Raw genomic sequence first — 13,571 nt, forward strand, 5'->3', positions numbered from 1 at the left:
GAGGGCAGAGGGGGACGGGGTGGCGGCCTCCATTGATTGGTTGGCTGCGCGGCTAGGAAGAAGGTTGGCGTTGCAACTACCCCGGGGGTACATGAACCCCAACAGAGTCTGTGCCTGGCTGCCTTGGCTTGGGCTTTGCCTTGGTTAGCGTCGCCCTCCCCACCCAGTACCGTAGTTTCACCCCACAGTATAAAACGCACGCGCAACACATGGACCCAGTAGTGGATCAATACTCGAGCGTGCTGCCCCGGCGACTAAACGAATATTCTGTCTCGCTCTTTGGCCGCCATCATAGTCATATACCCGTCGCCACTACCGTCCTCGCCCCGACTCCCCGTCTCGCTGTCTCTCTCTCTCTCCCATACAGTCTCTATCACTGTTACCCCTATCGGGGCTCCCGACGTATAAATCTTTCTCGACAGCTAAACGCCCACGGTCGATCTTCGACAGCCAGGTAAAAGATGTCCAAAGGAAAAGGATGCCTCGCGGCCGACACTCACGCGTCCCATCCGAGTTTCCGGTTGATAACCGGAAGCCGATGGCTCCTTGGTATGGACATAGAGAGACGCCCAAGGAGCGGCCTTGCTCCGTGGAAAATTGCAAAGCGTTACACGGCATTGCTCCCAGATCTTCGTGCGAACTTGAGGTCTGAGGAATAAGGGTATGGTGGTGGCTAAGAGGCGAGGGGAGGGATGAGAGTCAAAGGTGGTGGTGGCGGTGCTGGTGGAGATACGTCGGTCGTTTGCGCGTGCCGAAGCCACACCCTGGCTAGGTGAGCGGATTAGGCCTCTAGACTGACTCTTTACGATTACAGGCAAAAATATTATAGAATCACTGTGACGTCTTTGTTTCGTTTTTTTTTTTTGGGTCTTTTCTTTTATCTTCCAAGGCTATGTGATAATTGAACATTTTAAGTCCACGTAAAAGTATTGCAGACAGGGTACAGTCTTATCTGGTTATAATGCCGATCGCCATGTTTATGAATTCTAGAGCCCGGAATGGTATCTGGATGGAGGTAGATTCTTGTCGCGGGTATAGGGAGTCCAGGTATAGAGTTCTTTGTTCGCTTGGGTACTCGGTGGACGGGGTTGGAGCAAGCGAAAGGTCAAAGGTGACACGGGTTGTCAGGAATAGAGGGAGGCATTTGAGAGACGTGCGCGTGTCACAGGGAAGGTATTGGGACCGTAGGGATAAATTATTTTGGAATTTAATAACGGGCGTTGTTAAATTGGGATGTAAAATCGAGAAACTTAATAATCGATATATATATATATACATATATATACGATCAACACATAGATCGATAATTAATAGTCAGACACAGAACACAAAGTAAAGAAAGAAACGAACATACCGGTTAACGATGAAAATCAGTGGTGGAAGATGCTGACTAGCGCAGAACGGGACACGTAGGTTCTTTATAACGATGGTCGTTCGATTCGGGGACTTTTTTGAACGGTTCGGAAAATTGAAAAGGAGCACGGAGCTCTTAAAAAATTGCTACGTTACAAGTACTAACGTGTAACAGACAGTCTCTCTCTCTCTTTCACACACACACACTCTCTCTCTCTCTCTCTCACTCTCTCTCACTCTCTCTCACTCTCTCTCCCTCACTCGTTAATACATACAAATTTTGTCCTTTTACTCGCGAGACGATAAATTCAAAAAAAAAAAAAAAAAATATTGCACCGATCCTCGAATCTCAAAGAAGCAATAATTACGTGAAAATTAAACTACGTCAGCTCGTATCCAAACGATACATGTACGTTTCCTTTTTTTTCAAAATTTTTAAAAATATATTTCAAACGATCCCTCTCTCTCACTCTCTCTCTCTCTCCCGGGTGACGCTCCCTTTTCGGTATCTTCCTCGAAAATCTTCCTTTGTAGGTTAGGTTAGGTTAATCCCTCGATTCACGGTGTTAAAGTACGCGACTCGCGACTCGCGAAACCGAAAGCTTTCGTTAAACTCGTGGATTGAAGTGGCTCTAAGTCGCGATGAAGAATATTACGAACTTTCGAGACATAATTTCTCTCCGTTCGTTTTCCTTTTTTTTCCTCTCTCTCTTTCTCGTTTTCGCTTCCACAGTCGGTATTGATAATTTTATATTTGTTTAGATGGAACAAACGTAGTCCGTTATTAAGATATCACGCAGGTAGACGTCTCGAAGTTTGGGTTTTGTTTCGCGGGTGTAAAATATCGAACGAAAGAATTACGAGGATGTATATATATACATATATATCACGTTAAAATGAATATATACATATACATATATATATATATTTATTTAAGAAGGGTAAAAAACCAGACGATGAACGTAATGTAATTGAAAGGCAATTAACGGGGAAACGAATTAACGAATTAACGAATCAACCAATCAAGTAAGGTAAGTAAGGTAATAATATTGCGGGCAACGGTGTCTACAACGCAATGCCTTATGTGGTGCGGTAACTAAACTGACGGGGTGGCCGGGATCGCTGCTCCATCCTGGATCCCACCCTGAGGACGGAGAGTGGGGGTGGAACCGGTATACGAGGTGGTGGGGATTGCGATTCCGATAGGGACGATAGGGGAGGAAACGCGTGATCGGGGAAACGCAGGGGCCTCCTGGGGAAGGAACCCCAAGGAACAACCCTTACTTGGAAAGCTACATGGACGCAGGTTGCTTGCCCTCTTGCAACCCCTCTTTTGGAATTTTACATATTTTTTAACCTCTTAGCCCTTCCTCGTCATCCCTCTCCCTGTCCCTTGACATCCTCTTTGATATTTATTCGGTCTATTTTTATACCATCCTTTCATTCTTCATTTCCTTACTTCCGCCTTTCTCCTATACTTTCACCACCCTTGGTTACCCCTGTCAACCCCTTTTGCCTGGGTACGGTCGCGGACCTTTATTATACACCAGCGTTGATTGCACACTGCAATTTGTATTTTGGACAGTGACTTGATTTTTATTTTTATTTTTAAATTTCCTAAATTTCCCAGGGGTTAAGTTCGTACGCTTCCTTGAGATACGGGATAGGATAGATATTTGAGTCTTGCTTTGTACTAGGGTAGATCAAAGTTCCGGGTTTATTGTTCTAAGCGGGTTAAGAGGATCAGAGGGTGCGTACCGCTACCCTTGTATTTTCACTGAGTTTTCCTCATTATCGCTCGGTTCAATTTCCCCGATTAGTTTCAATGTTAAAGAAGCATAATAACGTTTCGAAAATTCCTATAAACTTCGACGCTTTCCCTTGGGTGATTTTGCGAAATTTATCTCGTCGAAGTAAAATAATTTTGAAAATCCCAAATAGACGATGTACCAAACGTTGGTTTAAAAAAATTTGAATCGCGTAAACTTTATAGCCGCCGATTTTTTTATCTATTTATATGCAGCGTCACAATGTCGTCGGGTGCATTGACTTTTTTCTATTTAGATGCACAGTTCTTTATTAATTGTCAGCTGTAGTCCATGCGTGTTTAACGTGCGTGCATACACAGTGGCACAAGTCCAGAACACGATGACCATTTTATAATGAGTCAGCCCAGTCAAGAGAAATCGATAAGCATAATCATTCAGTCAGGGAATAATGCATTTCATTCGTGCCACCCGGTACACCCTTGTATTATGAGATACGGGAGAGATAGGCGGATAGGAAAAGCGACGGGGAGAAGAGCGAGTACGATCGTGCGTGAGTGAGTTCAGGGGGAGGGAGAGAGAGAGAGAAAGAGAGAATTGCACTGGTGGGGAGGTCAGTAGCGTAGGACGATAATCAGTGATGAGATCCCCTTAAGAGGCTTGTTACAATAGCAGCGACTAAGTTGAACCCTTAAATGAAAATATATAACCCTGTGAAAAAAGTTTTTTTTTTTCAAAAAAAAAAAAATTCGTACCTATACAAGTAGGCCGTTTCCTTGTGTGAAAAAGTATGAAAAATTTTGCAAAAATGAATAATTACATTTCCAAAAGATATTTTCGTAATTGGCATCATTGAAAAGGGCACTTTTAATTGAAACATTGAAAACGTAAAAAGGTGTTGAAAATATTATTTTTCGAAAAAAAATCTCTGAAGCAGATTTTAGATTCTTTTTCAAAAAATTTTTTTCAAGTGCACGAGCCCCAGGAAAGCACCCGGGCCGAGTTGCACCCTGTAGCAGCAGGCGTCGCGACGCCATTGAGTCCGATAGTGTAGTAGACGGGGCAAAGAGTATGAATATCGATCCCTTCTGTGTTCTCCTTGTCAGTCATTCACTCTCCGCAGGGTAACTCCACTACTCTCCCTTCCTGACTCTCTCTCTCACTCATATGCACTCCCACCCTACTCTGTAATTCTCTCTCTCGCTTAGGCTCTTCCCCTGTCGTCCTGTTCGATACGCGCCAACCCCAGTTCCAGGTCTGCCAACCCACTCAGGGGTTCACTTTAACCCCCGCAAACTCCTTTCAACGAGCGACGAGCTTCCCCACTAGACAACCCCTACATTCCCAATCCTACCCTGGTGCACCGGCATTGCCCTAGCTGCGAGAGGGTTTGCGCATGACACACGACTGCCAAGCCTACCAACCTCCAACGCCCTCGCAGTCTCTTTTGACCCAAGACATTTCTAGCTCCTGTTAATACCAACGATTCTTCATTCGACGGTACCAACGCGTTACTACCCCAGAAAGACATGGGCATCCCTTACGTGTTCGTAAAAGCTAGTCAAGCTCGCCTCTTAAAGACCCACTGGACAGCAGTCAGGGGAGTTCAACCCTTGGGGAGAATTCAGTCCCGAAGATAAGACGGCATGCGCGTCAGCCCTGAGCTCTTCCTACTGCCAACCCCTTGAAACCGTAAGACCCTTATATCGAGAGAAATGACCCATGATGCAGCTCTAGTCCAAATCCTACCTCTTCGTCATCCGAGAGACCAGGGCCATTTTTTATATATATAAAAAAAAAAAAAAAAAAAACGAACCCACGGGTTATTTTTTTTTTTCATCCATAAAAAGGATATATTCCTCCACGAATATACTCTATCCCACCCCTTTGATACGTTACAATATGAAATAATACGCTACAATATGAAAACAAAGAACGAATTTTCTATCGCGAAAAATCATACAGCGCTACACGAGGCGAAAATTTATCCTGCGGCTATTGTGCAGCCACCCTTCGCTCTCCGACGGCTCTCGCTACCACACCCCCCCGGGCGTCCATGGGCGTCGCGCTGCCTGCGTATCGCCCTTCGTAACAACACGGCGGCATATATCCGGTTAGCGCGAACTTTCCTGGCATGTTCACAGGATAATGAGTCGTAACCGCACGGGCATTAAACCCCGTACGGTTCGTACGTACATATATCGATTCAACAAACCAAGGAAACCAGCGAATTGGCCAAGTGTCGCCAAGTTTGAGGTCCGCCACACGGATACCAGGAGTGTCAGTTCAGGACTGGCCTTTACAATATGTCGGACGCCGAATCCGGTAGGTGATTTTACGTATACAAATCGTGTTTAACGTCGCACCAGAGGATCGCGTTGTTTTCTATGATTCTTGGAGGTTATGTCGTGAGGTCTTCACGAACGAGGACGACATACGCGGCGACCTGTTTATGGGCGAATTCTCGAGATTCCAATCGCGTGCTCCGATCATCTTCATACCTTCTGGAATTTATCTCCGGGCTCTCAATGATATTCCAAATGGCATCCGTGCGAATAGCCCACCGGCATCGGGTCACGGAGTATCTGGAAAAACTATTCCATTTCCATCGTTCCTGATGTTAATCTGACGCCGTGTCAATTTCCTTCGACGAGTCACGCGAAGATTACGGAATGTTACGTGACGTCAATTGGCATTCGAGTATTTTCGCACTCAGAGCTTTGGCATCGCGTGAAGATTCTTGCACCTTTTTACAAACTTTGGCATCCTGACCTTTGATCTATTTGATAAGTCAATTTTCGGATAGTGCCGGTATCAATGTGCTTGCTTTTAATTTGCATTGGTTCACTCATTTAATTTTCATTTTTAAATGAAAATGAGTTTTGCATTTTTATGAATTTTCAAAAATCAATTTTTCTTTAAAAGTCTAATTCTACATTGTCGGACTTGGAGGTTTATTCTTTTTTTTCAAAATTTTTCGATATTTCTTTCTTTCACTTTCTCTTGTGCCTCCATTCATAGGTTATAGTAAGGTTCAACGTATGATATACGTATCGGCTGTACGTACTCCATGTTGAATCATTGATAAATAAAGCGTCCTGAGGTTACACGGACCTATACAGTATTAATAATCGGATGATCGTCCGATAGTGACATGCACTATAACCGCTAGAAATAGATATTACTAGTCTCGATTTAAAGTACAGTGGCACAATGTACGATACTCCGGTTACAATAGTTGTCCTATGCGACTGGAATATCAAGTACAATAAAGAAGCATTAAAAAGATAATCTGATTTATCAAAAATTTGGAACAAAGATAATCATATCTTTTTTAATACAAAAATATTGAAAAATCAAGATCCACAGTGTCGTGGATAAGAGTGACAAAATTGACCAGACTGGTGTAATACCCATCTGGTAATTAACCCTTTATCAGATTAGCCTTGTTGCTACATCCAAGAAAACTGACACAGCATCCACAACTATTATATCTTCGCATCAGCAATATCTCATATGATAGCCGGGACCGACGCTGACTGTAGGGGATCAGCATACCCTGAATAGAATAGTCGATGAAGATTATCAGCAGAGAGATAAGATTTTCTTGTACCTCGTTACAGGAAACAAGGTATAACGGTACGTGCCAGTGCTGGAAATCTTGTATTGAGATCCGAGTGTGTCTAACCGAAGTGACGTTAGTCGTTAAGAATTTGAAAAAAGGGGTATTACCACCCTCGGAAATGAAGAGATGCAAAAGCCTCGCGTGCCAGGGAATTCAATTTCGAAGATCGTGTAAGCGCGTTAGCACGTTCTTAGTTACCTAGAGAGAATGAGAATCCGATCGAGAGAGAAGGCGAATGGCCACGCGAAAGGCGAATCAAGTGGCGCCAGGGATGGTGAACGTAAAATCGGAGATTGTAGCAGGCGTCAGGCGGACACGAAGGAGGTTTCGTGAAAATTGCGAGCACGAACCGAACCCTCTTCTGCTCTGCATGCAGCCCTTACACACTCGATGTATCAGTCCTTGCCGACAGTTTAAGTAAGTCGGATGCTCCATTCCAACGAAAAGCATGTCCCGTCCGGGCGAATATCGCGATCCTCTGGAGCACACGAGTCTCTATCAAAGGGCGGGTTAGCTTGAAAAAAACAATAAAAATAAATACAAAAATTACCACCCTGACAAAACCTCGACTGATATACTTCTTACAGAGAGCGAGGACAGCGACGCGGAGGGTGGTCTTGGAAACGTGAACAAGCTGGTGATGCGCCCACTGGGTCACAGTGGCAAGGCTAAGAAAGGACACCTGTGCTTCGATGCCTCCTTCGAGACTGGTAACCTGGGTAGGGTTGACCTCGTCTCCGAGTTCGAGTATGACCTCTTCATACGACCTGACACCTGCAGCCCTCGACTGCGTCTCTGGTTCAACTTCACCGTGGACAACGTTCGCTCCGAGCAGAGGGTCATCTTCAACATCGTCAACATATCCAAGAGCAAGAATCTCTTCCGTCAGGGTATGACTCCCTTGGTGAAGAGCAGCAGCAGACCCAAGTGGCAGAGGATCCCCGGCAGACAAGTCTTCTACTACAAGTCTCTCCAGCATCAGAATCACCACGTGTTGAGCTTCGCCTTTGCCTTTGACCGTGAAGAAGACGTCTATCAGTTTGCCCTGACCTACCCTTACTCCTACTCACGTCACGTGGGTCACCTGGACAACCTCTGTGCCAAGTGTTGCGACCTGGTCAAACGGGACACTCTCGCCTTCTCGATCCAGAAGAGGAAGGTCGAATTGACAACGATCGGTTCAGCTGGTGAACATCCGAGGAAGGTCGTCGCCGTCTTGGCGAGGGTCCATCCGGGCGAATCGCCCTCGTCCTTTGTCTGCCAAGGTCTGATGGACTTCCTCGTGAGCAGCCACCCCATAGCCCAGGTCCTCAGGGATTACGTGGTCTTCAAGATAGTTCCTATGCTGAATCCGGACGGGGTGTTCCTGGGTAATTACAGGTGAGACGCTTTGTAAGCATCATCCCCTGGTATCATTCTCTTCCCACGTCCTCCTCGTCGCCAGGTCAACGCTGATGGGTATGGATCTCAATCGATCTTGGAATCGAATTTCCGACTGGGTTCATCCCACCCTTGCTGCCACCAGAGCCTTGCTGGAGTCCCTGGACAAAAATCCAAATGCTCCTCTGGACTGTGTACTAGACCTTCACGCCCACACTAACGCCACCGGTGTCTTCGTCTACGGCAATACTTACGACGACGTCTACAGGTAAGCTCCACTTTATTTCACCAGCTAATTTTAGTAAAAAAACGTTCATCGTCAAGTACCTGACCCAAGGCTGCCAGCCACGTAGGTACGAAAGACACATCGTCCTACCGAAGTTATTGGCCCAGCATACCGAGGACTATGATCCTTCGAGCACGATGTACAACCAGGATTCGCAAAAGGCTGGTACAGCTCGACGTTATCTTTGCTCAATATTGAGCGAACACGTCAATTGTTACACGATCCAGGTCTCGATGTATGGTTACTGTCGAAAGGGTACATCGGTAATATTACCATATACCGAGGAAGGCTGTATCCTTTTAAATAATTTAATTTTAACAAAAATATATTAATCAAATTTCAATTAAAATCAAAATACACTTTTGATTCTACGGATGATTATTAATTTAAAAAACAAAAAAGTAATTCTATAATTAAACTAGTTATAAGAACGTTTCTCAGAACGTTTGACTTTCCGACGTCATTCGTAACGTCATAAAATCAATTTTCCCCTTGAATATCTTATCGCAGATATAAATATTACCCTTATGTAATATTTAGAATATAAGCATGCCGTGAGCATTGGGTCACTTGGGATTTCCATATATAAAATTTAATTATCCACATTTTAACCAAAAATGGAGTACCTATCAATCGAGATATATATATTCGATATCAATTTAATCGCCTAACTGTTCTTATCACGTAATATAATTTTTATTGGCGTACAGTATAGCTACAATAAGGTTATCGATATAAAGCGATTGGAGATGTTACAGGCGCGTGGAAAACCTGTCGTATGGAAAGTTTAGTAAATTATTAATAGGCGAGAAAATCAGTGAGTGGAAAAAGAGGGGGGGGGGCGGTACCAGGGAGGAGATAATTGGGTGAAAATTTTCCTACAGTAACACAGGTACCTCATCGACTTCGTCGCCCCTAAGAATTCCTGAGGTTCTAAGGGTTGGAAAAATATAGTCTAAATTAAGGATCCTCGCGAGATAAGACGTTTCCTATCAAGTAAGGTTATTCGAACTGATCCAACACGGCAGTTGGTAGCACTGGAATAAGCAAAAAATAATTTTAAGATACGACCTCGTTTAAGGTCGCATTTGATTAAACTTGATAAAATTAATTAATGGATTTACTTGAAATCTCAAAAAAATCCAAGTAGTTGAATATTTGACCTTAACCTTTCAACTACCAGATTATAGGATAGGTCGGAATTTGGCGCGGGTATTTCTCGAATACTATAGATTGACCGGACTGATACCAGCTGGTCTTCCAGATCAGCCGTCGAACAAACGAGGTCGTCAGTCCCGACAGCGTCATCGAACACCTCGAAGACCTCGTCCACGAACAGCCAGGACACCAGCTCCTCTACACCTGGCCAGCATACACGAGTATTATTAAAATAAATTTTTCTTCCACGAAACGTATGGAAATTTGGATTTGAAATTTTTTAAAAAATGACAAGCAAAATTAATAATATAGCAATTATGAGATTTTGGAAAAATCTAACTTAGAAATCGAAATTTTGATGTTCGTTGTCATTTTATGAATGAATCCAAAATATGATTGACAGATATTTTCGTGAGGAGGTGACGGATACTTCGTCAGGTACTCGTTACCGATCAATGAGCGGAACCCGAATGAACGTAGGAACGGGAACGGGTGCTGGAACTGGAATTGGAAGTGGAAGTGGAACTGGAACGGGTGGTGGCAGGAACCTGAGCTACAGGTTCCGGAGTCCCGGAGCCCCAGTCGACAGGAAAGCCCTGTCTACACCGGCCACGGAACCGAGACTCACCATTATCGATTTCAATCAGCTGACAAGGGGCGGCTTGGACCTGGCTACTGGGAAAAACAAAGCGAAGATCCCGCATCGTTCGCCCCATCGATATGCAAAGCCTCGAAGATAATGGTACTCCGAGTAAGATCACGTTTCCTCGATAGAAGGGCTTTTATCGGAATAATTTGTTCGGAATAAAAAAGGGATCGGTGGAACAATTAAAATATGAATCACCGACGCCAGGATGTAGATCCTACAGGTTATCGAGAGCCAAGAGAATGAATGTGGAATTTATCGATTTTTAGGAAATTTAACAAAATTTTCTCTTACGGATCTATCGATATTTTTACGATAGACCAATCGGAAATCGATTATTTAGTGACAATCGATATCAGAAAATGCATAATTCCTGTTTTATACTTCATTATCTCGAATGGCTCAATTTTTTAAATCTAAATTTTAGTACCTCGAGACAGGTACATTTCGATTTATCTAAATGTCATGGCACTGGATCAAAATATTATGTAACGATTATAGACAATTATTATAAAGTTCCTAGGATCGATCTTGGTCTTCCTTATAATCGGATTTTCAAAATTCACATTTTACTTTTCAGATAAGCGCACGGTATCGTATTTGTCACGTTATTCGAATTAATTATTCGAACAGATATTTTATACATCTGCTCGAATCTATCATTGACGGATCTCTGAAATAATTGCACGTATCAATCATAATAATATTAATTTTTAAAGTTCCTGATATTATATATCAACACTTTGAATTACATCCAGCCATTTTATATGCGACTGCACGTATAATTGTATAATAACATAATACAAAGATTAGGAGTATCATTCGCTTCTATCTATAAGCTTACAATCTAAGTATAATTAAAGAGCAATTTTCTATTTCTATATCTCTATGTACACTCGAGCTGTGTATGGCTTCATGCATAGCAATAAAGAAGAATCTCCAAATCAATTATACTATACGTATACATATTCAGATATAAAATTTCCCAACCATCTTAAAACACCTGTACAAAGTCAATCAATAATTTTCAACAAGGTTCAACGACAACAAAGGATACTCGATGAATGTAATATAAAAATTGAGCAAACCTCAGCAGACCAGTGAATGCAACACGTTGTTTTAGGAAAATTAAAGAATGTGTTAAATAAACTTCAGAAGTCCGTCTATTTCATAATACAAAAATGCAGTATAGTCAAACTAAAAATTTAATCGACTCTCAGAAATGTCAATAAAGTCTATACCCAAGGTAAAGATTGTTCGTAATCATATCCTTGTCAACGATCAGTAATGAGTATTTTGAATCGTCTTATATTCAATGAACTCAAAGAAAATTAAAAAAAGCATACGTACACAGGGAATACTATCAGACAATAAGGCACGTACCTGAATGATATAAGTATTTTTTTTTGGTTTTCGAAAATTCAACGAACTCGCGAACCCAGAACGTACAAATATAGTTATAGGGCAAGTATACAACGTTCAGCCCCGAGTCAGCGGTTACAAGGATAGTTCCTCGTAGCAGATGTATCCCGGTGCGTGGATAATCAACTCGAACGAACCAACGAACGAATCAATGTCAATCAATTGTAACAGAACGGAACTAAAACGAAAGAAATGAAACTAGCGAAAGAAGGGAGCAGACAAGCGGCCAGTAGCTTCTACCCCGGGGCTTGACGGAACTGGCTAGCAAAGCCAGCTCGTTGGTACAGCTTTGGCTCCCTCTAGAATCTGGATGGCCCGATGGCTTCGCTTGGGACGTTGGGGTTGGCCGAGAACAGGGCGGTGGTCGTTGAACCAACTGTATAGACGTAATATCTGCGTGGACCTGGTGCGCGAATGCTCGCACCGACATCCTCGTCCTCCCGGGAGAGACCACCCTAAAACCCAACCCTGAAAACCCGGCACACCGTGGCTATACCCTTTGGCTGGTACAACGACGACCTCGACGCGGAAGCTCATCTCGACCCTTGAGTCTCTTCGTGTCTATATATCTATATACTTTTCTGCCATTGCTGTTGCTTCCGTTGATCATGATAGCATGGAATTACTAATGTCCGAAATACATAACTTTATCAATTGGCTGAGCTTTATTAGTTTTCTGATTCAATCCCTGTAAATATATGAATTAAATTCTCATATAACTTATTATCCGGCGAGATTAGTGTATCAATCTGGGAGGATCAGTAACTTTGTGAATTTCGAAAAACTCGAACGCGCTTGATCGTCGCGTTTCGTCTATTTATATGTAAGGTGTGAACTCCTGGGGAAGTTTCCGGAACGATTTATAGTCTCTACGAACATATAACGGGTGTCAACAGAGAAACTCGCTTGTAAGATTGTTATTTTGAACATTAATACGATACTCGTAGTGACGACTAATCGTGACACTAAAAGTTTGTTGAGAATTTATAATATGTTTCATGGAACGGATGCCTGTTTCGAGACTTACATTAGTGAGGCTATTATTTCAGTAATAGTTCTGTTATTAATATACTACTCCGTGTTATATGCTACATTGGGGTAATTTGTACGACATATTTTGAATTTCGAGCTATTCGGAGTTTATTAGAGCTATGAATAAATAATGGGCACTGAAACGGTTTGAGTGCTGATTATATGCAATCGACCCTATAAGACCTTTGTGAAAGACAGTGCTTCCTTAAGAAATTTAGTTAAATATTGATGTTTGCTTAGGTATGAAATAAACTACTCATCTTAGCTAACAAAGTCTGTATTTACTTGCCGAAAGCAACTAGCAAATCTTGTCCCTCGTGTCGAGACAGTGTACTCCTTTTTGTTTTGGACGACTTTGACCTTTCTGAAAAATATAAGTTTCGCGTCCATCGCGAAAACATCGACCGTATTTCTAACATTGGAAACGCGAGGGAAATAAATATTTCAATTACAGAATCATCGGAGATACAAGCACTAACGATTACTGCGATATTAAAGAATAATATTTTACGACTCCAAAACTAATGATATTCTAACATGAATAATCACAATTGACGAATCAACGCTCTTGAATATTCTTTTTTCCTGGTTTCAATTTACCATAAATCATTTTTGATCGATCATTTTCGGTTTATCATTCGTCCTAATACGTGGATAATATTTTTAGAATATTTGTACAGCAATGAATGACAATAAAGCGAAAGAAAAAGGATTTTTTAAACTCACGTTATCCAAGGTCTTCTTCATTTCGATAGGGTAATCACTTTTTTCACAGGAGCTTGTACTTCCACTTGTTAATATATTATAAAAAATTATGACAATGCTCAGACCGCTTAAACTTTTTATCCGACCAACGGTTTTTGCTTCCTCAAGCGTAGACACAGTCGCCATCTAGTGATTTAT

At 42.4% G+C, this 13,571-nt stretch overlaps 2 protein-coding genes across 13 annotated transcripts in view; one reads left to right on the top strand and one right to left on the bottom strand.

The window, feature by feature from the left end:
- Nucleotides 1-13,524, bottom strand: part of LOC107269873 (ELAV-like protein 1) — a 37,093-nt gene extending 23,569 nt beyond the window's left edge. For 2 of the 11 annotated variants that reach the window (XM_025087190.1, XM_025087188.1), the window contains exons 1-2: nucleotides 1,824-2,441; nucleotides 1,355-1,446 (exon numbers count right to left, since the gene is read on the bottom strand). The gene's annotated coding sequence lies outside the window, so the exon portion shown is untranslated. Of the gene's footprint in view, nucleotides 1-500; nucleotides 549-1,354; nucleotides 1,559-1,721; nucleotides 1,739-1,823; nucleotides 2,442-11,597; nucleotides 11,890-13,394 lie in introns of those variants that run through there. The other 9 variants (XM_025087195.1, XM_025087194.1, XM_025087189.1 and 6 more) reach the window with 8 other exon arrangements.
- On the top strand, nucleotides 5,307-11,590 carry LOC107269871 (cytosolic carboxypeptidase 6). 2 transcript variants are annotated; one of them, XM_015744228.2, is made up of 6 exons: nucleotides 5,307-5,444; nucleotides 7,332-8,124; nucleotides 8,189-8,392; nucleotides 8,478-8,701; nucleotides 9,594-9,789; nucleotides 9,972-11,590. In XM_015744228.2, the coding sequence occupies exons 1-6, from the start codon at nucleotides 5,426-5,428 to the stop codon at nucleotides 10,306-10,308; spliced, it is 1,773 nt and encodes a 590-aa protein (XP_015599714.1). In that variant the 5' UTR covers nucleotides 5,307-5,425; the 3' UTR covers nucleotides 10,309-11,590. The 2 variants fall into 2 exon arrangements, with proteins under 2 accessions (XP_015599714.1, XP_015599713.1); XM_015744227.2 differs by lacking the exon at nucleotides 5,307-5,444 and adding an exon at nucleotides 7,170-7,253.
- Nucleotides 13,525-13,571: the final 47 nt, after the last annotated feature.

This window comes from Cephus cinctus, unplaced genomic scaffold (assembly GCF_000341935.2).
Source record: "Cephus cinctus unplaced genomic scaffold, Ccin1 Ccin1_scaffold0690, whole genome shotgun sequence".
NCBI lineage: Eukaryota > Metazoa > Arthropoda > Insecta > Hymenoptera > Cephidae > Cephus > Cephus cinctus.